General features: G+C 40.0%; 1 protein-coding gene across 4 annotated transcripts; it reads right to left on the bottom strand.

Moving 5' to 3' along the window:
* On the bottom strand, window positions 1–27,693 carry LOC145478148 (NFX1-type zinc finger-containing protein 1-like). 4 transcript variants are annotated; one of them, XM_081456074.1, is made up of 19 exons: window positions 22,855–27,693; window positions 21,651–21,717; window positions 17,741–19,662; window positions 16,940–17,427; window positions 16,277–16,432; window positions 15,861–15,982; window positions 15,441–15,496; window positions 14,873–15,030; window positions 14,210–14,419; window positions 12,302–12,581; window positions 11,065–11,721; window positions 9,846–10,213; window positions 8,492–8,696; window positions 7,336–7,736; window positions 5,803–6,691; window positions 3,968–5,029; window positions 3,154–3,315; window positions 2,789–2,892; window positions 1–2,091 (listed from the first exon to the last, which is right to left on the bottom strand). In XM_081456074.1, the coding sequence occupies exons 3-19, from the start codon at window positions 19,656–19,658 to the stop codon at window positions 1,963–1,965; spliced, it is 7,365 nt and encodes a 2,454-aa protein (XP_081312200.1). In that variant the 5' UTR covers window positions 19,659–19,662; window positions 21,651–21,717; window positions 22,855–27,693; the 3' UTR covers window positions 1–1,962. The 4 variants fall into 4 exon arrangements, with proteins under 4 accessions (XP_081312200.1, XP_081312199.1, XP_081312201.1 ...); XM_081456073.1 differs by having other exon boundaries at window positions 26,179–27,693; XM_081456075.1 differs by lacking the exon at window positions 22,855–27,693 and adding an exon at window positions 22,179–22,833.

Raw genomic sequence — 27,693 nt, 5'->3', positions numbered from 1 at the left:
TGGAAAAAAGTTGGACGGGAAAAATTATACGTTTATCAAACTGATCGTGAGGTTAAATAAACAATAGCCTCCATTTGGCACGAAAATATGCTAGGATATTTGAGACCCCGTAGCTCACAGTTTTCCTCGAGCTACGCTCTCGGAAAACTGTTCGCTTCTCGGAAAAGATAATGTCCAAGGAACATAACACGCACAGGTTTGAAAATTGGGGAATATCCTCGGATATTCCCCAGTCTTAGCTAGGAAAATATTCAGTCACGTGACGCGTTTAGACCAATCGCGTGCGAACAATAAATTTGATGGATTATAATAGATAGATTTTAACCATGCAATTTTCTTTTCAGGGCCTGAAATTACCTTTCCTCCCTTCGAAACATTACTAGTTGAAGCACAAAAGCTAGCCCGTCCAATATTAATCCCCCTCCCATCCCGTAAACATGTAAGAACAACTTCAGGGCTTTTATTGTAATTGTTAAGTGTTGAGACCACAATTTTCTTAACAGTGTAAAATTTCTAAGCCTTAACTTAGAAGAATCTATCATGCATTTGACGAGAAAAATGAAATTAAATTGCACTTTTACTTAGAATATCTATTTCAATAACACATAACTACGATGATTCATAGCATCTTTATTGCGACTTGAAGATCTAAAATTCTAATTTACAATAACATTGTTTTAACAGCCCCCGGCGCTTCTAGAGACAATACTGATCCATATACAATTAAATACGATTTCATCATATTTTACTATATTAAACGTGGCACCACTAAAAGACGGTCTACTCTTCTTTCGTACTAGTGTTATTTTGTAGTTCTTTTTCCTTCTCTTTTATTCTTTATATTATCCTAATGTTAGAGCCGTTACAAAATAATGTTGTGCATGTACTACACTGCACTCTACTTTCAGGCTATAGTGCATGGTATTACGTTACACTCAGACATTGTGCGCCACTAGGTACTTCGATACACTGCACTGCATTGCACTTCGTAGGGCTGCAGGGTACCGCACTGTTATTCACTGCATTGCACTGCAATCAGTGCACTGAATTGTATATATTTGCATACCACTGTCACTGTGTGAACCTCAGTAGATGAACACAACGTTTTCTTAGGTTCACCTCCCTAAATGTTTTGCAATCCTCAAGAGTAAAAGAAATAGTAAGAAAATCATTAACGCTAACCCAGGATTAAAAGTTAACCGAAGTATTCCGAAGTTTTCCACTGCTTTCGTAAACAGAAGGCCAAGCAATATAAACAATATAAACAGAAAAACTCACCGAAAAGTTACAAAACTCAAATCAAAATTCTCGTTAATCCTCGGTTAGCTTAATCGGGCTTCCTGTTTGTTAAAAGAGTTGTTAGACAAACATTCAACTGTTCATCAACAATATCAACTGCAAGATCAGAATCAAGTCTCATTGACTAAATAACGCAGTATCAGTCAAGCGTATGCACTCAATTTGATTATAATTTTAAGAAAAATGACGTTTTTAAGCTCAGTGCAGTTGCAAGACATGTTTCGACGGGCATTTCTGTCGAAACATGTCTAACCACCTTTAAAACGTTGTCCCCTTTCTTAAACTCATTACTAGCCTGCTCTTAGCGCGACCTTTTGATAAATGTGATTTTCATCATCCCGACTTTGAACTGATAGCTGTATAGAACGATATTTAGAGGAGCGCATATGAGATGTAAAAGTCTGGAGATTTGTGTGACAAAACTGATGATTGCACACCTTTAAAGTTTCCTCTGCTCCCAAAATTGTCAAATTGAAACACATTGGCTCTTTGATTCTACAGAATCCTTTGAAATAGTTCCACCTTAAAACTGACTTTCGCCGATTAAATGAACTCACACAGCTAAACCGCCGACTAATACAGACGAATAGAAATTTCATCACATCAAACTACTCGCTCTATTAACTTAGTTGTCTAGCAGATATCCTCATGCCATCATGAGTACTATTCACGAGGCTTGGAAGTCTTCTTGCCTGGACGTTTCCTTCTTTTTCCCTTAGTCCCCGGCGTCACGAATCCATTTTTGAAAGTCATGTTCATCAGTTGACTCAGTTTCATCGGAGTGGGGACAGCCTGGGTGATAAATTAAAGGTAATCATAAATTATAAGAAAACACACTGAAAAAGGTTTCTACCTCTATTACACGGAACTACTGTAGCACGAGCTGTTGACGTAATGATGGAGCAAGAGGAAAGAAAATTCAATCGCGTTTCTATGAACTGAAACTGAGAAAACAAAGATTTTGGTTATTAAGGCATATAAGAAAACGGAGACGCTTTCTATTGAGTGTAGAAAATTTTTTCGTTGGCTGCCAGTATGCTTTGCGCTTCTGTTGTTGTTATGGTTTACATGGGAGCGAGGCTTCTATTGCTATCTCGTTTATTACGACACGCGGCAAAACGTATTCGATTGCGTGGATGTCACATTGTTTGGACGTTTCCTGTTATCCTTCTAATAGAGTCGTTCAACTCGCGGTATTCAGACATGGACTGATTTGCAGCTGTAGTTATGCGTTAGCGAAACTGCATAATTCATTGCAGTTGGTAGAATGTGCTTCAACCAATCACAGCAACGTGTTGCATGTGTTTTCAACCAATCAAGAGCAAAACAAAAAACCAATCGCTGTGGCCAGACGTGAGTTTGTAGGATTTGTTTTAAAACTGTCAGTAAGAACTGCTGCAAGCGAAAAAGGTGTCTTACGTATATGTTAAGAGGAGAAATCACATTCTATCTGGTCTTTTTCAATAAATAATAGTTAAATATTTAATACCTCTGTTGGTGACTGTGCAGTCCGTCTTGATTCTGCCAGACATTCTGGACACTTGATGGAACCTGCCTCTCTAGTGCTTTCAGCAGCACAGTAAACATGAGCTGCTGTAAGTGAGTGAGAAAGAGAAAACCGATTATCAAATGCAACGAGATTTGGATGGACAAATGAGCCATAACTCTAACGGTGACATTCTTACTTGATCCAGGTGCCAGTTGCCATATCATGCTCGCTAACGCTTTGAACGACGCAATACTCATGAGAAATCAAAGATGCTGATAAACTGGCTGTGGCTTCTTGTTCAAGAAACATTGATACATTCGTGAGGTCTAAATTTTTGTTTAATTAAAACAGGTTTTAGGAGTTACCTTTATTGCATTTGAACCAGGGTCCTTGTGTGATGTTCGTTGATTTAACAATCATGTCTTTCAACTCTGAACCACAGTCGGTTGCCTGGACAAACTTGGAAAGCCCGTACCGCTGGTTAATTCTGTTGATACCAGCCATTAAATCTTTTCTTTTCTGATGAGCTGAAAAGAAGAGAACACTTGTTTGGTTAGAACTAAACGTTAATTCACTAAGCCTGCCCACTAACCAAAGGTCAATCTCTGTGCGATCGATTCAATTCATTCTTGAGAAAGAAGTTTGATACTAGGGCAGAAATTTCCACACTGGCTTAGCTCACTAGCTTCCATCCGTGTTATTCTCTAATTGGTTGTTGCTTGCGCGCGAAAATTCACATGCAGAACCAATCAGAGACAGCACAGTATATGGACCTGTATTGAGTTTCGTCATCAGTAAGGAACTTTTCTGCACGATCTCAGACGTCACTCAAGCGGGAAAAAGAACACGTGAAAAACACGTGGAGAGCACGTGGAGCACGTTTGTTAACGCAGGCTATTGTCACACTAAATAGACGGGCAAATTGAAAGCTGCTGAATGAAAAGTAAAAACCGGCCTAGTAAAAGGGAATTCGGGCACCGAGAATATTGGTAAAATCTCTAATTATAAATTGCGTTGTAAGGCACGTTAGCTGTCAAGCTCACTGTTTACGTCCAAAAGTACAATCACGGCAACACCCACCGATTTCTGACCCACAAAATGTTTGTATTACAAATTTGTTGGCGGCCATTTTAAACTCAGTTTCTTTTAACATATGATCATATATGTATATTTATTTACCAAGTGCGTTTCCTGAATCCAGCGCATTCCTTATAGAGTCTACACTGCTCTGATCTTCAGGACCAAGATTGACAGATTTAGATTGAAGTGCGCTCATCAAGCCTTGGAAGCAAGCAAGGAGCTCTGTTCTTGACAGTTCTTCCTGGAATTCCTTTAATTCCTGTTCACTGAAGCATTCCCGTCTTCTCATTATCCGTGATGTGATAATATTTATTTTACAATGTAGTTCACTGCTCGTTTCTTTTGTGATCTGGTGCTTCGTGGCCAGATTTCCGAGAAACTTCAAAAAGGTAACTTGGTTTTGACGCGTGCTGACTTCTTCAGATGTCAGACGACCGCTAGTGACAGATCGATCTATTTCTTTTAGCACCTTCTCTTGAATCCCTTTGATTTCTCTAAGTTCTTTTCGAATCCTCTGTATTTGAACCATACTTGCTACGTCAGAGAGGAAAGTTCGACGCTTCACGGCTTCAAAATCAGCAAGGATCTTCTTAACGATGTTTCCATATCTGCGGCCATATAGAATCGGAATGCCACAAGTTGGACATAGCTTGTGCTTGATTACAGCATCTTTACGATCATCTTCACTTTCTACATCAGCTTCATCCATGTATTTGTCCAACATGTTGACTTCAAACACATGACCACAGTCAAGCAATTCGACGAACATTGCTCCAGGTTCACTTTCTACGAACCTGTCTTCGTTGCAAACTCGGCACAACTTCGGGCAAACTTCGCCACAAACACCTACACACGAGTGACTGCACGATAACTTCTTTTGACATGGTTCGTCGCACCTCGGTCGGTTACAAATCTCTCCGCAAGGTGCCGTGCATTTCTGGTGTGGACACTGCCATGTACAATCATGTGCACATGGTTGACAAGGGTGTCCACAGTTCCGTCTGCATTGCTGATGATCGCAGTAGTTACGGCAGGGTTCTGAACAAGGCGGGCAGGTACGGACACAGGCGTCCTGACAGACATGGCCACAGAACAGTGTACGACTGCACTTAGAATCGCACGGCAAATGGAGGCGCCCACCTTGACATCGATAGCAGGAACCTGTTAAGCATTTATCAGTAAATAAGCTGTTATTTTAAATTTATACTAGCGTTTGGAGACTAAACGATTTCTGGGATAAAGGGGATAAAGTTGTCCTCACTTATACTGAAGCAGACTAAAAATTCCACATTGAGCCTCACACACAACATTCCACTAAGCACTTAGCAAGACTTGATTACTGCCAATAAGAGTAACTGTCAATTATTAATAACCATACCATAACCTGCCATTAGCTCCTCCTTGCCAGTCTTTCCCAGACGATCTTGTATGTTTATTTTCCCTGGTAGTCCCAATCATCTTCCGCTGAGGGTTCTCTCATCAGTTTCTCCGAGCGAGCGTCGTTTCTGTTTTTATTATTTTTTTTGAGAGCTTTATTGACATTTTTTACAGCATGGAAGACAGGCCGCTCGTTGCTAACACGGCATAGACTTAAAGGAACTAATTAACGGAGGACGCATCTTGAATCATTTTAGTCTGATTTATTCAACTTAGCCGCTTGTAATCAGTCTCAATCTTGCCAAATTTGGCTGTTAAATATTAAAATTCTTTTGGTGCACTTTTCCTACTTCGAGGCAGTTCTGTACGAGCAGCTACTTTAAAGTACTTTCCGATAGTCTTTTTTCATTGCAGCGTCTTCGCTCGAGTGCGTCCTAAGGCTTTCTCGCGATTTTACTGCTTGTAGCTCGATGTAACAACGAAGGTCGACTCATGCAAACGAACTTTCGTACTTAATAAAGGTATAGCAAAATACAAGCTACGATCTAACAACTCACCCAAACATGCATGGCCACAATGTAATTTACCACAGGGCTCTTGGCAGGCGATGTCACTGGGAGCCACAGAACACTGTACCTGATTGACATGGCCACAGGGCCACGCCTGTTTTGGCACCAACTCCATACACTTGAATTTAAAGGGGTCGACGGAACAGGGGACCTGCTGCTCGTGATTACATTCTGGGATGATCTTTGGGACTCGTACCACGCAAGGACCACACTCTTCGCCGCAGGTCCTGCGGCAATTATGTCCAAACTCGCAAGTTTTGGTGCAAGGCTTCTGGCAAGCGAATCTCTCTTTATGTTCGGGATCTGCCGGGTGACAGTACTGGTCGCAATCATGACCACAATCTAGCTGCCTTCCGCATGGTTCTTTGCACCCTCCCTCAGGGGCGTCTTCAAAGTCCTCAGCAGACGATGCGTAGATCACGTTTTGTGGGTGGTTTTGACAAACAAGTTTCAAATGGTGGCCTAAATTTTCTTCTTGGCGCATATCTGCGATGATCTTCTCCCAGAGATCAGGGTCTTGTCCTTCTAAAAGTGTAGCATTTCCAATGATGTAAAAACCTTTCCGGGCTCGCGATAAGGCAACACAGACTCTGTTTGCGATCTTGAGAAAGCCAATACTGTCACTACGAACAAGCGACAGAAGGATGATGTCATTTTCTTCTCCTTGAAAGTTGTCAACTGCTGTAACGCGAACTCCCTCGAAAAAAGTCTTGTCCGCGGACATCTCTCGTCTGAGTTTCAGAAGCTGTCCGCTGTAGGCTGTTAGAATTGTAATCTTTTCCCGCGGATATCCTTGTTGAATGAAGTAGCGACATAGGGCTGTCAGGAATTTGGCTTCGTGATCATTGGACCTGCTTTTCCCTTCAGAAATGAAGTTCTGCATGCAAAAAAAAGACGAAAATGAATTTAGTCCAGCCGATAATGACTCCGCACGTACTGATTATTAATTTTACGCGGTCGAGGACATTCCATTCAGTTTGAGGTCCCGTCCATACTACGTTGGAGGAATTTGAAAACGTAAAAATCACCGGTCATTTCGGATTTGTGTTTGAGGAAAAGCCGGTCAGGGAGAACACATGATTATCGTGACGCCATCGTTTTTAAATTCCTCCGGTTTGAACAGTGTTTTCGAAAAGCTCCGTTTTCGTGTCGGACTAGTGTGGCGGTTGGCCTTACCGTGTAAAAAATTAAAGGTGGTTTTCAAACCCCTCCGGTGTAATGTGGAGGGTGCCTCAGGCGTACATCTCAAGATCTCTCCACGGCTTCAGTATAAAAGATGGTACTCCAAAAACTACACGGCTCTTACCCGTTGGACCGGAAGGAGCCGGTGTAACAACAGCATTGGCATGAGTGCATAAATTTGAAGACATTTTGGGAAACAATTACAAGTAGACTAATCTTGAGTGTTTGTTTGAAACAAAATTTGGACGTAACCATCTGTAATTATATAGTCCTTATTTGCTAATGAAAATAGCTGTCTGAAATCAATATTTCAAACGTCTGTTAATTGTAGAGTATTACCTCTCTCTTATTGTGATCCACAAAGAACAAATTTCGTTCCACGCCTTTAATATCTTCAAAATTCAACACAGACTCGTCGTTTTGCAGTTTTGGTTCAACATAGATGTGATCCAACATTTTGGCAATTTGTGGCCGCATTCGGTGCTGCAAGGACAGCCTTGAAAACAGCATCCCGTTAGTCACCATTCTTTCAAACAATGACACGTCCAAATCGTAATTTTTTTGGAGATCGTAGACTGTGGGATTGGGACGGAGTTGTTGATGATCACCAATCAGAATCAAGTGCTGACATCCGGGTGTTAGAGAGGTTACAATGTGCGCCTCGAGCACTTCAGCGGCTTCCTCCACAATTGTAATCGCTGGCTGTATGTCTTGTAACAGGCTGTGACACCGTGCAGCACCTTGACATAATATGATATTACAAAACTATAATGATCTTTGTAATTTCACTAAAAGTTTTTCCATCGCATTGCCCTCGCATTATACTGGTCAAACACGTCACTTTGCAGATATAATGTCATAGAAGAGAAATGGGTGTGTTATTAGCTTTTGACAAGCTGAAGACCAATGAAAAATGAATGAAAATTTTGCCAGACCAATTGATGAATGAAAATTGAAAAAAATGAAATTCAAGAATTAAATCACACTTAGGGAATTTCCAAGCAAAAACCTTGACCGCAGACCGCAGAAAAAATTCTTAGAGGATTTTAACATGAATGAACTTCTACTGGATCACTATTCTATCAGCTAAGTTCCCATTTTCATCATTCCTATATTAAAAGTTTATATTTCGGCTCTCTGGCAATCATTCCTTTTAGGACAATTTTTCAGGTTTGGGTTTCATTATTCAAAAGAGCATTTTCCAGTAGTAATTACTAGTTTATTCCATGGCTTTAGTCGGTGTGCCCAGCGCAACATTAACTTGCCGAACGAAGAAATAAGAGAAACAGTCGAAAAAGAAGGAGTGGTATTTCCAGCCACTTTCTCCCGTCTTCTCCTTTCTAGTTTTCGCCTGTTTACGCGTGTTCCCGTGTCACATTGTTTTTTCCTCGCAGCCTGACTTGAAACTGGAACAAGCCGCTCGAAAACAGGATATGATTTATAACACTAAAGCAAATCTTGCGCAGGCTTGTGTGAAAAGAAAAATCTATGTTACCTGTGGTGGTCATACCAATAACATCTGCGTTTTTAAGGATCTCGTAGTCCTGCTGTCTTCTAACTTCTTTCAGCTCATCCACTTTCTCATCAAACATTTCTTGGAAATCAGAGATAGCCTCGTGACAACGCTTACGCGCATCGCACACCCATCTGCGGTACAGACACCAGCGGTCTTTCTCAGAAAGGTTCCAAACATCCTCGACCTGAAAAGTGACATTAAACAACAGTTTAGTCAGCGGTCCATTTCAGATAAAAACAGTCGCACCAGCAGTTCGCCATAATGTTTGTGGAATCGGTTGTCGGTCTAAATTAACCCTTTAACACCCAAATTTTCACCAAAAAATGCCGTTTTAAACCGTTAAATCAGTTTTTGGGCTGCCATGACGCCAAATGGGCCTTAGCTTTGCCGAGAGAGCTAATTTCTTTTACCAAATAGATAGATTTCCTGAAGATAAGTTACAAAAAATGTACAATATTTTTATTTGGTGCATGCTCATAAGCCAAAATTTAGACTGACTATTTTTTTGCGATTGTCCGTTCCGAATTTTTTTTCTTGTCCCTTCCTTTTCTTTTTCTCAGCCCTTTTACTCTCGCTACCTTTTTCGTTTCATATTCTTTCTGGCTGCCGTAAAAAGTTGGGCGTTAATTATGGGCAAAGCCTGGAAATGGGACCTTGATCAATTATAGGTATAAGGGGCCATTTTACCACCATTTTTTGCACCAAAATTAAACTGAGAACGTTGTTTTTCAATTTGGTACCTCAGAATGCCGTCGATATCCGAAACCGTCTGTTGTGCGCATAGGTCTATCTTAGCTCTACTGTCTGCTTATCAACTATCTGGTGACATTTAAATTCATGACGTCACAAGTGGTACAAAGAGCACGACCACTAAGCGCTCGTATATGGGATGTTGGGCGGAAAAGGGTTGTCCGAGTGTCCAATACTAGCTGTATCTTTCACAACTGTATCTTTCACTGCCTTAAGACCGCATATCTCTTTGGTGGACAAGCAAAACAGTAACCTTCCGCAGTGGCTCCTTCGCAGCCTGTACTTTGAGCGTAACACTTCTAGTCACGCAAAGCTTTTGGTCACGCAAAGCTTCTGGTTACGCAAGGCTTCTAATCACGCAACACTCTTAGGCACGAAAATCTTTCTGTCACGCAAAGCTTCTTCCCACTCGCAGCGTCGCACGACGACCCAATAAACGGTGAAGGAAATTGGCAAAACAGTTACCAGTACTAAATTGAAGAATTATGTCAGTTGAAAGCCATCCCCCTTTAGATCCACAAGAAGCTATACATAAAACAGCTATGGAAAAGAGCAACTGAGACAGAGACATCCGTCTAATTACCTTGGAAGCATCTTCTTCGCTCATCGCGTCATCTCGATTAAGCTCCCTCCGAATAATTCGTTTGATTTTTTGCTTGATTCTGTTGGGATTCTGGAATTGCCAGCTGCCATTTTGAACGTCTCCTTCCGTAAAATTTGGAGTCTCGTACGGATCGTCCGTGCTCAACAAATGATCCGAAGAAGGATTGGACTCAAACCTCAGCACAGCATCAGTATCCAGGATCCTTTGATCTTGCATGACGTCAGCATCAAAGTCAAAGTCACGAGGTTTTCCTCTGTTAGCGTCGACATCTTCACTGTTATCGTTGATTTCGTCTGCTTCTTCATCACTATCCACGTTTAGGTGTTCCCGACTGAGTTTGTATCTACCTGTAAGAAGAGAGAGAGAGAGAGAGAGAGAGGGAGATAAAAAAATGGTTATCTCTCTCAAAAACCTCAATATCTGTGCTAGACATTCCAGTGATATTTGCGTTTTGATGAACCTCGCATTATAGGGAACAGCTGAACTGACATGTTGGAATAAACTTTTCAAACATTGTTAAGTCACGTTTCAGTGTTCTCAGTAATCTTTTCTTGAAGACTGTTCCATGTGTTTCATACAAGGTAAATCTTGAATCTTGGGAAATGCATCCATAATATGTAGGTTGAAGTTTTGAGGCAATTAAAAAGATCATTGATTATTTACTTGTACTGAATTACTCTTCAGACTATAACTACTGTACTTATTTACTTGTACTGAATTACTCTTCAGACTATAACTACTGTACTCCGGATCGAGCGGTCCGGGTTCGAGCCCTGGCCGGGGACATTGTGTTGTGTTCTTGGGCAAGACACTTTACTCTCACAGTGCCTCTCTCCACCCAGGTGTATAAATGGGTACCGGCGAACTTAATGCCGGGGGTAACCCTGCGATGGACTAGCATCCCATCCAGGGGGGAGTAGAAATACTCCTAGTCGCCTCATGCTACAGAAACCAGGATAAGCTCCGGCCTGATGGGCCACTTGGCTCGTACGCAGACTTTACCTTACCTTTTACTGAATTACTCTTCAGACTAAGCCAGCTATGATACTATAACTACTGTACTTCGATGAAATTCAAGATAGCGCCCAGTCGACCACGGAAAACGACTAGCTGGTGGACGCCATCTTGAATTTTCAACGCTGAAAACACCCTCAAAAGCTCAACTCAAGCTACATGCATATATGCTGGTTGTGCTCACCTTGTTGAATACCTCCAACTGCTCGAATATTGTCAACAGTTAGCGCCTCTGCATATATATGCAAATGAGAAATTCTCCCTGCGAAGTAATACCCTTGCCAAGGGCTTGCCAAAGCGCCAATCCTGATGGAAAACTGTGTCGCCAAGTCAAAATTATTCCCTATGGACACAGCTGCGACCTCATTTCCATTGTGCCACAGGCATGCTACTCCGGAGTCGTGATCGTAAGAGGCACCGATAAAGTTCCACGCATTCATATTCAGCACCGGAGCTCCCAGAGGGGGAGCGCATACCATGAGATCCCTGCGGATGAAATGAGCCGTTAGTACCCCCATTTCACCGTAGAATCCCTCATGCCAGAGCTGAACACCAAAGCCGTAAATGTCATAGCTAAGAATTGGCCCGCCGTTTCCAGTGGGGTAGATAAACGCGAGCAACGTGATGGATCTTCCGGCATCTGCAAAACCACCCCACATGTTTGGGATCTCGATAAATGAGTCGTAACTCCCAGCAAGTTCCAGTGAGCCTCCTTCGACGTCATCTGCACCAGGAGCGATTTGGACACGTGGTGATATATAGGCCAGGTCTGCTTGGGAAAAATACTCCATGCCCCAACACTCCGCGTTGAAAGGAAACATAACTAGAGGTTGGGAAAATCCTGAAACAGAGAGCGCCGCGAAAAAGTTCTTTTTTTACTTTTCTAAAGAGCACAGTATTGATCTACTGGGATTTCTTAGTGGTATTCTAGGTGTCCCAAAATAAATAAAAATAAAAAGACTTTTACAACTTTAAGTTTGCTTTTCTTCGAGTATAAACTTGAACTACTAAACCAGTTTGGACACTAGACCTTAACATAATTCAAGTTGCCCTTTTACATCCTTGAATTTAAGCACAAATATCAAGAGTTAATTTAAAGCAAAACCTCGCTGACCAGAGCGTTTTAGATCACTCGATTTGAATTTTGGAGGCGGAGGTTTAGGGAGCATAACATGAAATTTGGAAGCTCCTTATTCACTCCTCCACGAAGCCCACAGATGGATTTGTTCTCGCTAGTCCCGAGACCGCGCTTAAATGCCTCCTCTTGGAATTGTTACAAGTTTATGTAAACTTGCTTTGAAGCCAGGGTTCTCAATAAGCACCGCAATACACTACTAACTACTTACTAACACAATTTTTTGAAACACCACTCCCACACACACTCCAACCCTCTCCCCCACCCCATCACTCAGATTTCTCACCTTCTTGGTATGGGTCTGCTGGCTGGACAGGAAGACCAAGCCACTGTGGGATGACGGATTCTTTTCTTCCTTTCCCCACTGTACCGCGAACTGCACCTCTTGTCAGTGAATCATAGTGGTTCTGCGTCATGCTGCAATTAACAAGCTCATCCTCGTGAAATACATTTCTTGTTAATTCGTCCAGCATTCCATCCTCATACTCAATCATTCGCGACAGATTTTCCATTTCGTTTTTGATCGCACTGTAGGCTTGTCTCAGATGTGCAGGCATCTTGCGTTGCTGAAAATAAGCACGTAACTGTTAGACTGACTGGATGTGAATGATGTAAGTCAGATGTACGGCATCTTTAAACTTTAATTCAATATAGCATACTCCTCTCTTCGTTCAATCTAGTATATCTACTGACATATGTACTGAATTAACAGTTCCCTCCTTAGTGACATGTTATTTAAGACAGAAGTTTTCAACTTAAATGGATTAGCCAGCTGAGCATGATTGTCTGAATTCAGTTGTGAAATTAAGTAGATGAAATATCTGGTGTGCCTCGAGGGAAAATTCTGCCTACATAAAGAACTCAATATTGGTAGTTTTACGAAAAAGATTAGGTTTTTAGTTAACACTTAAGCCTGGTTTTCACTAGAGGCGAAAGCACAAACGCAAGCACAAGCGCAAAAACAATAATTCTTATTTCTCCGTGAAAACGGCCTTGACGCAGGCATAAGCACAGGCACATGGATCAAAATTTTTCCTTTTTTCTTGTGTTCGCGCTTATGCTTGCGTTTGCGCTACAACAAGTGAAAACGAAATACCGCTCAGGTATAACACAAGCACAAGGATATTTACCACAAGTGGTTAAGTTGGCCAATGAAAACACTGGATCCAGAATACCTCGTGCCTAAACAGTTTGGAACGTTCGGATGATTTTGCATGTGCTCGTGTTTGCGTCGAATTTCGTTTTCACTTGGGTCATCCCTATTGCTTACGTTTGTGCTAGCACTTGTGCTTGCGCTTGTGCGTGCGTCGCTAGTGAAAACCAGGCTTTACTGGTAACTAAACTTGAAATCAATAAGGGTGCATTAACCGCCATAACGTGTATATGTATACCGTAAATCCTCGAAGTAGCGCCCCTCCTCGAATAAGCGCCCCCTTCCCCTCCCCCTATTTTGTAGACGAGTCATGACCCAGCAAAGAATGTATAGTTTTCGTCGAATAGTATTAGATTTGTAGAATGTTTCAGTTTGTGACCACGTGAATTTCTAATGGTGACGCGATTTAAACTTTAGGATCAGCTTTTTATGCCGATAAACAGCTTATGTTGTTGTTTACGTCCAGATGATGTATTAAAAATTGATCATGTCAGGGCATGATTTTTGAAAAGTTAAATAAGCCCCCCCACCGACCCCTCGATTAAGCGCTCCCCTCGAATAAGCGCCCCCGTCTTCTCCTAAATTTGAAATATGCGCCCGGGCGCTAATTCGAGGATTTACGGCATGTTAACTCTTCGTCAGCCCTTCGTTGGGGGAAATCCTTCTTTAGTCCTTCGTTTGAGGAATCATTGTTCTGACGAAGGTCTAATATTCGAACATCAACTCTCCACACATTCGCTACGGCCGTTCATTTACCTTTTTATTATATAAAAAATTAGTGGTATATCGAGTGGTAGCAAATCGATAAAACGCTATCCCCATGTGCAGATATCGTTTGGAAATCTTCGGTCATCTTCGGAAATTTTCGAAAAATTTTCGGAAACGTTCGTGTGGCCTTCTGACAACTTTTGGAGAAGCTTCGAAAAGTGGTCGGAAATCATCGGAAAATCATCAAAAACGTTGTTAGAATGTTTATGTATTGTTGGGGTTTTATATAATATAAGTTCAAATTTATATATAATTAAATTTCGTATTAGATACCTTCATCATGTCGTCTTTCAGTTTCGACAGGCTGCATTCTTGTATCTTCTCACTCTTACTTCTTCCTCCAACACGAACAATCCCGTCTGAATGAAATAAATGGATTCCTTCCAGAAACTGGTCCAGAGCATGGTTGGTGAAACAAACAACAAGGATGGGACTTCCCGTCTTGTTCCAAGCACTTATGTTATGTAAAAGAACCTTGGCTATCTGCAAAATATTTTGTTCGTGAGGATGGCTATGTTCTGTATATTTACCCAAGGTGCAATGAAAAATGGTATCTCCGAGCTAAGACTGAGAGAAGATTTCAGAAATCAATTTTTGTCGCATCATTTAGTTGAATCATCCATGTTCTATGTCCTGTGAATGGTAAAGACATCGCATAAATGAAGCTGGGTCAGTTCAAGGGTATTTTATTTGTTCTGAGACAGACTGTCTACAGAGGAAGATCAGTGAAGAACTTGCAGACATTCGTTTTCATTAACTTTATTCATTAAGCCAATTTGCTCCATCAATATTATACAGATTACAGATATCTCCAAAACACTAACGGGCCGAGAAGACAAGGAGAGGTTGATCCTACCATTTTAAACTTGAACCCCTTTAACCACGACAAACATCACCGGAGATACAGTATCTTCATACAGGATCAAGTTCAGATACCTTCAATCCAATGTGAGTCTTCCCAGTGCCGGGTGGTCCTTGAATGACTGCAAACTCTTTGGTCAGCGCCAACTGTAAAGCCTTGAACTGTGACTCATCTAGCCCCAGATCCTTTGCAGATGGCCAAGAGGCTGGATTCAAAACTGATACCATACATTCTTGGTGGAGCAGAGAGATTAAAATTGGATTTTGATTTTAAAAAGAACTATTAAAGTCCTTTAAGCCACTTCTGTTGCCGTGTTCGCGTAGATTTGTGGGCCTATTTACCCGGCAAACACCGGCTGAACTGTAAACATGAACTGAAGTCCAGAAAAAAAACACAACTGAACAACGCTTGTTGAGAAAACATTTTCACAAACACCAGTCAGCAAAAGAAAATCGTAACGGGAAGTGGGAAAAAGATATATTGAAACAAATCTGGGTCGCTATGTATTTTCTCATCAAACACCATTTTGAGCAACACATTCCACAGGCCTTAGGTGGAATGATGTCCGAATCATATGCTATCTTTAAAATGTTCTCCTTTGACATTTAAACAACAAAGTCGTAGTTCATGTTCCAGACTTACCAGAGGTTTTCGAATCACAATTGTTCTCACTCTCCGTAAGGCAAACAGAACTCGACCTGAAAAAGATGAGTTTTATTGTAGGAAACAAGTATAATGACATGGATACTTTCCGAAGTATAACCTTCTGCGATTTGAAATTAAGACTAAGACGTTGCTTAAAGCCATGAGATAATTTTACATCTTTAGGTAAGGAATAGCACAGATTAGTCAATTGCATCCTTGATTTTTCCCAAATTAAGACACATTTCGAGATATTAACAGCTGACAGCCCTTTCTGCAAACGTCATAAAAATTCAATCCTAACTTTCTTGTTCTCCATGTTAGTCAGTCAGTCCCAGCCCGGTCCCAGACGTCAGCCCGGTCGGTTGTTCCGGGCCGGTCAGTCGGTCAGAACATACAGTTATCTGCCGTATCACTTACTTTTCATCACGAGATTCTTCGTCCGATAAAATAGTTGAGAAATCATACACCACGTGCTGACCATCACCTTTCCTCAGATAGGCTGGTGCCCAGACATCGACCTGACACTTCACAATGTATCTCTAACAAAATGTAAAGAGACAGAAAGTCTTCAGAACATGTTCCATGTTAGGTCATTTCAGGCTCTACTGTAGATCGTAAAAGAGATAAAACTTCAAACATTAAAACATTCAAGCATTAGTGGAAGCAAGTTTGTCACTTGTTTGTGCTTCATCTCAATCTATTAGGCTTATAATAATCTCCCTTGTGTTTCTCTACCTCAACAAACCATTATTTAGAGGATCCTCCGGTAATCAACGTGGCTTCAATATGGCGTGACACTGGCGCTAATAACTGAGAACAACAGTAGGTTATACCTGAAAAGGAAATTCTCCGGGAGGCATCATTTTCAGTCCTTCAAGCACTGGACGGTACGCTTCAAAGAAAGCAATGGACTCAACCATTTGACACAAATCCCCTGTCTGCAATCCGCCTTCACTAGCAGGTGACACAAAACGCACCTCGATCTCACCCTGACAGACAAAAAACACAGGAAATTCTTCTATAAAAATTTTTAATTCACACTGATTGTTGGGGAAAGTGTCGGAAAAAGGTACGTTTCTGTGATCTCTTTTTCAAGGGAGAGTTTACGTAATCTCGACCCTCCTTTACGCTGCCCTATATACTAAATAGGTCTCTTCAGCTGGGTGTTGACAGCAGGAAGTGTGTGAAAACTCTAAGGATCTTCGAAATAGCTAATATCAAAACGTCAAGGACACCAAAAGCAAACGAATTCAGAATTTTGAGATCTAAGGGGAAGCAAACACGTATAGCAGGCGAGTATGATCAATTGCGCTGAAGTGTAAAGGAAAATAAAGCGTTGAAGATTCTCTACTGATTCAAATCAAAACAAATGAGCAAGCAAGGTACCCAAGATTTTTTAAGAATAGGCTACTTTACTGAAAAGTTACATACGTAGCTAAGATTCTACTCCTAAGGAGCACTTTGCACAGAAAATTCACTGACTTAATACTGCTTACCTTTCTTATGTTATTCAGCTCCCTATTTGCGACTGTGGCAAAAGCAAAGCTATTAAAATTGTCCTTCGATAGACACAGTAGTGATCCAAAGATTAGCCTCTTACTGTTCTCCCATTGCACTCGTTGGAATCTTGCAATATCAAAGTTGATTTTGTATGCGACTCCGTTGGAACTACATACGGGATATAGTATCCTCACATCTTCGTAGATTCGGACATCCTGTAGGCGATCATCGTTACTCTTGCTATCACTGTCCCTGGCCATTAACTGCTGGATCCCAACGCGAAGGGGCCTTAAGAAGTCTTCGCGAAGGAGCCGAAACTGGACGTCCAAATAATGTTCCTCGTTGCGGTAGTGCCCATGAACTTTGTTCCTTCTAAGAAAGGGCTCCTGATCCTGGTCTTGCTGTGCGATAATGTCCTCACGGGTTGGAATGATGCTCAGCTCCCGAAAATTCTCAGGGGGCTCGCTGTTGTCATCGGTAATGGCTGAAAATAAAATAAAATGCCGCGAAATTGAGCTACCTTTTCCGTGATCATCAGTCATAATGTGTCTATAAAAGAATAATCAAAACTTCACGGAAGTTGTTTTCCCCAATGAGTGGATAAGAACGGACGCGAGCATTTTCCACGCCGTGATTTATGGGAGGGTGGTAAAGCTGAGATTGTACGGAATGCTACAGGTATCGACTGTTGCTCTAAAAGCAAAATTTCATTTTCTCTACATTCGAAGAAAAAAAACAACAGCAAAACAGCCAACCAATAAACGTAAAAACACAAATGAATTATCTTAATACATTACCAGTTTTGACGGGTGGGCTCCTGCGCGTCGCCTCTTTTCTGCATCGTGTAATTTCCTCTTTCTTTCTTAACTTCATTAGTTCTTGTACTGTAGAGCTTATTCCTCTATCCATAAGTTCTCCAGAGCTTGCGAGTTTCATGGTAGAACTGTGCAGCTTGACTATTGGTAAATGCGCAGATGCCTTCGGGAATCTGTTGAGAACTTCTTTTAGCACTTTCGCTAAGTCCCTGATTGTTTCCAAATCAAAATGCTTGATTTGTGACCTTTTCGATTTCTTTGCAGCTACCTGATCGAGAATGGCACCTACCCTTCGAGTGAGAAACCAGGATTGGGACAAGACACTGAAGAGATTTCCTAGACCGGTATGGCACTCACAGTCGCAAGCCTTCGCAAGAAGCTTCACCAAAAGAGCAACCACCTCATCTTTCCGCTTTTGTTGTTTCTTTCCAAACAGTGAGGACTGTTCCAAGATAAGCCAATTAACAATTTCTTCTGGACTTTCGCTGAGAAGATTCCTCATTGCTTCGAGACTTTGAGTCTTTAACTGATATCTTGTCTTTTGCTTCTTTTTCTTTGCTTTCCCTTTGACACTTCTCGGATCTTTGTCCGAAACAGACTCAAGCCTCTTTTCTGTGGGTCCGTTTTGTGTTGTTTTAACTTGTATGTCGCCTTGTGAAGAGTTATTGTTAACTTCCAACGTATCGAACTTTCTTTCTTTAACTACTTTCATTACATCTTGTGCATGACTGGCTCCAATTTGTGTTCCAGTTCCTCCGTCATTGCTCAGTGCTGGATTGGTCTTGATGTCATCCACAGCAATGCCTTTGTCATCTTCCGCTCGAACACGCCCTTCTCGCAAGTTTCTTTTTCTACTGCCATTTTGGCTCCCGCTTTCTACTCCTGTCGTGCCATCCTGTGGAGGATTTTGTGACAGAGCGCTGTCACTTTCAACGAGAACCTTATTGTTGGCTTTTCTTCTATTTCGAGTGCGTTTCTGACCTTGTTTTTTGATGTTATCTTGGCTTTCACCTTCTCCTGTCGTGCCATTTGGCCGATCATTTTGGGGAAATTCCTCTCCTTGGCTGTTCGCCACACCAGATTTGCCTATTTCAACTTTATTTTGGCCACCTCTTGCGCCTTGCTTCTTCTTTTTATCTTGCCTCATAGGCTCTTCTAGATCTCTTGTGGCACCATTTAACTGACCACTTTGGGACAATTTCTTTTGTTCACTTTCCTTAGCAGTAGTTATTTTTTGTTCACTTCTTTTTCGTGAGCCTCGTTGTCCTTGCTTTTGAGCCCCATTGCCTTGGACCCTGCTTTCTTCTCCTGCAGCGTGCGCCTCATCTTGCGAACTATCTTTGGACAATGAGTTGTTATCAATGCCTTTCAAGGCAGCAGTTTTGTTCGTTTCAGGTTTTTCTCGCGGGCGTTTTTGTTCTTTTTGTCGATCACTAATGTGGTTCCCACTTTCTTTTCCTGTCGCATCATTTTGCGGCGGGGCATTGTCGTCACTCTTAATGGCGTCACTTACGTTTTCTTCACGGCTACTTCGGGGGCGTCGTTTCCTTCGTTTTCGAGTTCCGTTATGTTTTCCAGTTTCGTCTGTCGCATCATCCTGGACGTTGTTTAATGAAGGTTGCTTTACGGTGTCTGTTTGGTTAGTAGCACCAATTGTGGAACTTTTATCCTCTGGGCGTTTTCTCCCGCGGCTAAATCTTCGGCTGCGACTTTGAGCTTTCTCACTGACCTCATTCTGCGCTATAGTGTCACCCTGAGCGTTGTTTGGTGAGGGTCTGACCCCAGTGTTAGCTGCAGAAAGCTGAGGATTTGGTGTCTGGTCAACGGAGGCAGAAGCACTTTCTTGACTTTGCTTTTGTTTGGGTTGAGTGCGGTCTCTGCAGTCGCGCGAAGGGTCCATAGGTCTGAAACACAAAATAATTAATCAATCAATTAATTACTTTATTAAATCCATTTTGAAATCACTGGTTATCCTTGCAATCTGATTGGCTCTCAGTGGTGCGATTTATTCACGAATCGCACTATTTTTTGCTCTAAATCGCATCTTTTTCTCAGCCAATGAGAATGGGCCAGTAAAACAAAACAACCAATCAGATTTCAAGATTAGTTTAAAGTAATCAATAAAATCTCAGGAAAATGAAAGGCAAAAAGCCACTGTGTGGAGAATTTTGCAAATACTATTGCCAAAACTTTGTTATTGTAGCTTTTTTTCCAAAAAAATTGACGAATTTAATTAATTACAGTTTCTGAATGACGTTTATGAGCTCCTTTAGGCTGAAGACCTATTTTAATGGAAGTTCCCAACTTTCAGTGTCCATTTTGACGAATATTTTGGCGATTTTTCTTCAACATCTGCTCAAGATCCGTATGATACTGAGTCCAGTAAAACATAAACAAACGAAAACCACACAACAACAAATTCAGAGTCATCTCGAGAAGGTAGATGTTTCCAGGTTTCCGGTAGTTTCAAACGAAGCAACAAAACAGCTCAACTCTGTTGCTGTGAATAAACATAGTCAAAATACGCCACACTGCACAAAATAGTGCATGAACGAACGTCTTACGAAGCCGGTGCCAGTCCTGCCATCTTGGAAATATCTTAAAACAAATGGCGCTGCAAGAACTTGACAAGGTCCTGAGTATTGAGTCCTACGCCGAGGTTACAAAAAGAAACGGAGATGATAACGAGCTGGACCCCTTAAAATCATGCCATTGAACGGTATTTAAAAGAAAAAAACGTACTATCCACTGGGCATTGTGCACTCGAGGGAGTTTCACAACTCAAAAGAAATCGATCGCAGAATTACACAGGATATGCACCTTCAAATTCCTTCTCCAAAGACAATGAATGAAAAGTCTCAGCCTCAACCACAGAAGAAAGGTAGGCCTTCCATCATTGATTCAGGTGACGGGAATTGAACTTTTATACCTGAAGTAGACTATTTTCGTTCTGACTTTAGAACTGCTTGTTTCTTTGTCATGCTCGAATGAGTTTTCGTCACATGACATCGTTTTGCATACTAAATTGGACGTAAAGGCGTTTCCGGTTCCGCTTTTTTTAACAAACCGGCTACTGGAACAATACACCAAAAATCTAAAATTTGAGGCGATAAAATTGTGCGATTTCAAAATGGATCTAATAAAGTGGCAATTGAACTTCGTGTCGTGCAATTTTGGTCTGAAATCATACTTGTGATTTCAGACCACGCGTATGATTTCAGACCAAATTGCACTCCACTTAGTTCAATTACCATTATAAATCTACTAGTCGTTCAAAACTTTATCTAAATCCGCTTCACAGACACTTCGAAAACGCCAAGAAGCGGCCGTCATTTTGTTAACGAGGATGTACTGCTACGCCACTCACTATCTATCACAGAAGCAGCGTAGCCAATCATAGAACGGCATTCATGATAGAACGCTAGTAGATTTACGCTAATACTTAGCAGACGCACGGCAACATGAAATAAACTTTTTGGTACAATAACAAAAAAAAAAGTTAATGAAGTCATCTATGCATTTGTCGTCTAATAGACCATAAGTAAGAACAAATCAAAATTCGAGAATAATTTGACGTATTGCATAATACAATTTACCTCACAGGATTTGTAAAACAATCGCTCATACTGAATACAGAATTGTACATTAATTTTTAACTAAGTTGCATATACGTAAAAAGGGTTTTACAGAAATCTTTAGATGCTGGTACACTGCTTCTTGTCTTTTTGCAGGAGGATGCCATTTTGGAAACGCATTTGACCGCGTGAACAGGTGATATATCTCTACTTTTTAGAGTGAAACAATTTAAATTGAAAACACGTATGGCATCTGTCGCGATCCAGGCTGAGTCAGAACGTAAAAAAAGAAAAAAAAACTTTTCGTTTTGACTTACACTTAATAGGCCAGGATGATAAAGCTAACGCTTGGCATCGTCAGTTCTTCGTTTAACGTCTCAGAACCTGGAGAAGTTCGAAAGCTTTTTTTAAAGGAATGAAGAATAAATTGCATCATACTACAAGTTACTACACGTATATACGTAGAAAAAATACTTAACCCCCCAAAAATATGCTTAAATGGTCAGAGCAAATTTCTCGGAATGCGCTTGTCGACTTCCGGTTATTTCTAAGAATTAATTTCGGCATAAAATATGAAAAATATTGGCTTTGTAAAGCTCCCTAGCTTACTGACCTTACTGACAGTTTTGTTTGGTTTCTTTTAATTCTGTTACAATGATTATGTAATAATGGTTGAAGCAACTAATTTCCGGTATTTTTTCCAGGAAATCATTTCGCCATAAATCAACGTATTGATGCCGTGAAACTTCAATTCCTTGCTCAACATTTGTGTTACTTTTAGTTTCCAAAATCCAACATAAACATTTTCTTTTCATCTATCCGCTAACCTATTAAAAGAATCTTACCTGGGTGGTCTTGATAAACAGGCGCTAAATTTAGGAAAACATTACTACTAAGCATGCCAGTGGATGATGTTATAAGAGAAACAGTTAACGCAAGCACAAGACTTCTGGATAAATGACAAGAGAGGACAGCGCTGATAGCTACACTACGTAAAATGCCGACACATTTTTTCGCAGAAAGAAACTCGTACATCCGTTTATTTTCACGGAAAATATGAATTTGTTCAGGCATCATCTTATACTGATTAGACATCCACCGGTCACGTCTCAAAAATGCGGAAGTGACCTGGGACCTCACTCGGCATATTAGCATACATAAAACAACACATTCCGGGAGTGCCTCAAAAAAGGATAAAATTGCACAAGCTAAGTTATGCAAAAGAACGATATCAGTTATTAAGTAAATGATGCATTTGCAATAATTTCCGAGCAACTGTTCTGTAGAGATGTTGCATCATCGTTTAAAAGTTAGCCTTCCACCTTGTTTTAAAAACCTTTGCTGTGGCTCTATATTTTTGAATTTCAGTTAATGTTACCGTTTCCATTGTAACAACATGTAAAGTTAAATTTCGAAACGAGAAAACATCGATATCTGGCAAGGCAGACGTCGCACTATCTAGATGCGACAAACGGTACCAAAATATTATGCACACATAACATTTAAGTAAGTTGAATTTACCGTGTTTTGATCTTCAACCCGTCATTTTTCCTATAGTTGTATATGGTCATTAACAGTGAGATCTGGGACTAAAACATGCCCTAGAGAATATTTCTTTTATCCATCTAAAAATTATTCATTCATATACACGCGACCACCTGAAAATTCGAAAGCAAGAATTCTGAGAAGTATGATCACAAGGTCTGAAATGGGGCAACAAACCGCCCAAGCTAAAAAGGTCTCTGTTGATTTAATCGTTTACAAAAACGACAAGAAACTACTCGAGTAAAAACGTTCAGACTGTTGCATCGACCCATGGTTGCGATGTCAACTCGTGTCATTTTTTTTCAAAATTAACGTTGTATCACTTGAATTAAATGTGCTTTATATTGCGCCCCAATAAATGGCTTAATTGGTAATTATTCTTATTTTAATTACAGCAAGCGAAAAATGTCCATACAAAATGCTCTTATCAGGAAAATAAATGAAGGAGAATGAAACATAATACGTACAGTAAAGTAAAAGTAAAAAGAACTCAAATGAAAACCGAACAAAACAAGTTATAAGAAGAAAGGCAATTCTACATTTTAATTTCCGCGACAGTTTATAAACTGTTTGAATGTATTCGTCTCTCATTACGTGAATTATTTCTTCTTAACTTCAGTCCGTACTTTAATTACCCACCTAGGTCTGCAGTTAAATCCAGTCACTCAAAATTAACATCTACAGAACTTTGGCAAAACCATTTGGTCCGCGCGAGGAAAGATATTTATTAAATCACTCTTTTAAACGTTCAATCCGAACCTAACGACAACGGATTTTGAATATGGAATGTGAATTCTGAGCACAGCAATTTGACCCTCTCAGTTGATTTAACGAACAAATAATAACAGAATTGCAACATATTTCTGAACAAAAAATAACTGAACCGCTTTCCAAGTGTACAGTATAAATGCTTTGAAGGACATGCTTTGCTTTGAGCGGGACAACCAAGACCTTGGACGTTGTTGGTTTTGTGTTCGTTTTTGTTTCAGTGATCGATGGATACTTATACTGGCTTGTGGATGGGACTCTTTTAAAATTATAACAAGAGCAATTCTTAAAAAATGCACTGTTTCGTAAACAATACATGTGGACATAAATATCATAATATCATTTATTTTATTTTGTATCTCTGCCACCAGAAACAGTGTGACACTTTGTAATTGTATTAGCAATTCATTACAGAAATACTATACTGAATCCAAGATAGAAAAGAACTGAAATTATGCTGCAATCTATATCCGAGTGGTCTATTTTAAACACAGACATTAAGTTACTCAACTAAGACAAATTATTATTATTAATTTTTTTTTCATTTGTATTGTCTTGTATACATTTTTCCCAATCTCTAATACGCGGGAAAACAACCCTGTATTTTTTTTTCCAGGTTATTCTATCCCTTTAGTTGAAATCGTTTTTCGTCGTCCAGAGACCGTCAGTAACAACTGGCAAAGTTAGCCCCCAATGGTATAACGCTGAGCATATATTGCATGGTGTGAGGAAATCCCTTCAAGTTAGACTCAGGCAAAGAAAAGTCATACATCTGATTGTCATCATCATTATCAACAATAATAACAGCAAAAACAACAATAACAGCAAAGACAAAGAATGGCAAGAAGATCAAGTTTTTATAGGTATGCTTTGCAAAATTCATGTACGTTTTTCTGTTTGTAAACCTCCTAAAAAGGTTCTTCATTGGTTGAAAATACTTCTCTGTTTAATTGCTTGAGTCAAGCTTCTGTCATTTTACAATCAATTAATAGAACAGGTTAATCTGTACTTGAAAAACATTAAAAGCAATCTCAAATGCTCTTTGTAAAAAGTCAGAAAAAGAATGGCTGATGATTATCATTCCTGAAATTAATTACCCACGCACTTATTTAAGATTTATTCAATACTTTATTCACCGTCACAGCGGGCATTTATAACACAATTATCAAAAGCCTAACAAAATGGTGACAAATTATACGTTAACAAACGGCAAAAACAGAGAAGATGTACAAAATTGGCTGCCACAAAATAAGTTGCTTACGATACAGCTGAGATGAACAGAGAAAAATAAACTATTAAGAAATAAGTTACTTTTTAGAGATCATCCTCGATAAGGCTAGTTTGATTTTTTTGATCATAAGAGACGTCTTGAAAACTGTATAAGGGTTGGACAACTTAACCAAGCCTTAGGTTTCACACGTTTCTGTACTGCTAGACACATTTCATTTCAGTCAACAGAATAAATATATTTTTAGCAAGCACTGCTAGGATACAAAATACACCCTGAGCAATGCACGTCAAGCCACATGCTACCTTAACTTTTGATTAAACAAAAATCAAGGCTGTGTTTAGATGAAATTTGTTTTGTAGTCTTCATGGATGGAGTCTTGTTACTAAAATTATTCCAGAGAGAGTCAATGCTAGAGGCATTCATTGTCAGGCTTAGTTTTTTATTTTGCTAGCTAGTTGATTTCTTATTGATTATTAGTGTTCCATGAATGGGAGAGTAATATGTCAGATCATCTGGTCGTTACGAACCTGTCTTTCAGTCGAAACCAAGTGAAATTTCTTTAAGTTGAGATTGCTGAGAAATCCAAGAAATTGTTAATTTTTCCATGCCTTTGCTCTCTTAGGGTTGTGTTTTGATTTTGCAACCGTTTAAAACACTTTGAATTCTTTTGCTTTACTGCTAGGATGCTGAAAACGTCTCACTGTTAGTGCAAGACTGACCCTGTGTGACTCAGAGGATGGGACGAGACGGACGAGATGACGGCAGTATGTTAAATGATTCTTGTCTGAGATTGCAGTTTTAATTCACATTGACGTGTCAAGTTGAACTATGGACCTTAGTTATTAATGCCCACCACTTAATGTATCTGAAGCTGAGAAGAAATTTCTCTGTATCTATTTTCATGGTAGTACAAGTTGTAGTATAAAAACAGTTTAGCCGGACCTTGATCAAATATTATATTTTAAAATTGGGACGGGCGACTTCCAAACAGTTCCCTGGCTCGTTAACAGTGAACTTTGAACAGTAAGAGTGACGGCAAAAATATCCAGTTCATGCCCAAACAAGTATTCTGTTGGTTTGATAACTGAAATTGCGAAGTGTACTCTCTCGTCAAAATACCTCTAGGTACATGGCTCTAATGAAAATTCGTATGACCAGCCAGGGAATTCTTCACTGGTGGTTGTAAGTTACAGAGAAGTTTCACTAAAAATGTTAAAACTATTAATTATGAAGAATTATTGCACAATTAGACATTACCGTATTATTATTCTAACCTCAATCGTTACATTCAAGCAACTTACCGCTTAGTACCTTGCATGCGTCCTCGTGAGGTAATATTCCATATATTCCACCCTAGCATACATCAGATATCTTTCCTTCTTTGAAGAAAAGCTGCAAACCGACTTTTTCTGTGTTTAATTCTTCAAGGACAAAGACTATACAAAAATATGTTCTACAATAATAAGCCTAGGGTGTTTATAAACGAGCCAATCAGCAAACGAGAGACAGATTTCTTAGAATTTACAAAAAGACTTCCGGTCTACTTTTTTCTCGGAATACCGTTGGACTGAAGTAAAGAATTCTTCAGAAAATTGATTTAAAGTTCAATCGAATCCTCTGTGATAACAGTTTCCATACTAGCCTTAAATTTATGTGGAATATTTTGCCAGAGAAGTGACCTACTGTGACTTCACAACAAAATAAAGGCTTACGTTTCTCGGAACGAATCCGCCAACATCCGCCTCCTTTCTCGGAATCATAAAACAGTAAACAAACTCTGTCTGGGATCAACATTTGCTGTTCTAAGGCGAAGTGGTTGTAAATTTTGTTTTTATAATATTGTGGCAGCAGAACTTGTAAAGCTTCCCAAACTATCAAAAGTTGGGGCTGCAGTAAAATAATACCATTATTATCAGCGTAGAGAGATCCACAAGGCAGGCTTTACTTTAAACATCACAAAGAAAGATGATGAGATGGCATCACACTATATACTTATACTTTTAGAGCATAAAACCCAAAATCTGGTTTACCGATTGCAAAATCGCATTAAGTCATAAGTTTCTCTTTTAAGACGCGGTGTAACGAAACTGTGACGGATATGATAAAACAAGCTCGATCCCAGACTTCCCACGGCCATGCCGAAAACAGCGTCAAACGGAATGTGATCTGGGTATGAGATTGATGATAAAATTGATCAGGCGCATTCTCATGCCCAGGCTCTGATTTTGCGTACCAATGATTTGTAGGTTGTCGCAAAGGAGGAGGGCCAGATCGACGATAATAGTAAATTATGATAAATTATAAATAGTAAATTGGTTTTCACATCACTAGAGCGGCTTTCAATTGAGTGTCGCAAAACCAAAACCAAACCAATTACTTACCAATTAGACTACTCAGCCAATCTCAAACCGAAGTAAAACCAAAACCAAAACCAAAGTAATTGTCTAATTACTTTCGACACTCAACTGAAAACCGCTCTATCTAAAAAACTAAGAACATTTTAATATAGAAGTCATTTAAAACCGAGACAACTTAAATTAGTATGAGTCTATCAATGAAAAATGGTACAAAACCAAATCAATAGAGATCTTTCTAACTCGTGTTGCACAATGTCACGTGATTTTACAAAAGCTACTAAAATTACTCATCTTATCATTGTCTAATCAATCACGCTAATTTATATATCATTATCACAACTCCATTTAAGGCGGCTCCATAGGGTAATTATTTATGGCGTTGCGCGCGCAAGTGTTATGTCTTGAATGTCGTTTCTACATTCGTTTCTACGCCCTGTCCTCTCAAACTTATTACATGTA

This window comes from Orbicella franksi, chromosome 2, assembly GCF_964199315.1.
Source record: "Orbicella franksi chromosome 2, jaOrbFran1.1, whole genome shotgun sequence".
Lineage (NCBI taxonomy): Eukaryota > Metazoa > Cnidaria > Anthozoa > Scleractinia > Merulinidae > Orbicella > Orbicella franksi.
The sequence above is the reverse complement of the archived record's forward strand: the minus strand, read 5'-3'. Positions and strand labels throughout refer to the sequence as shown.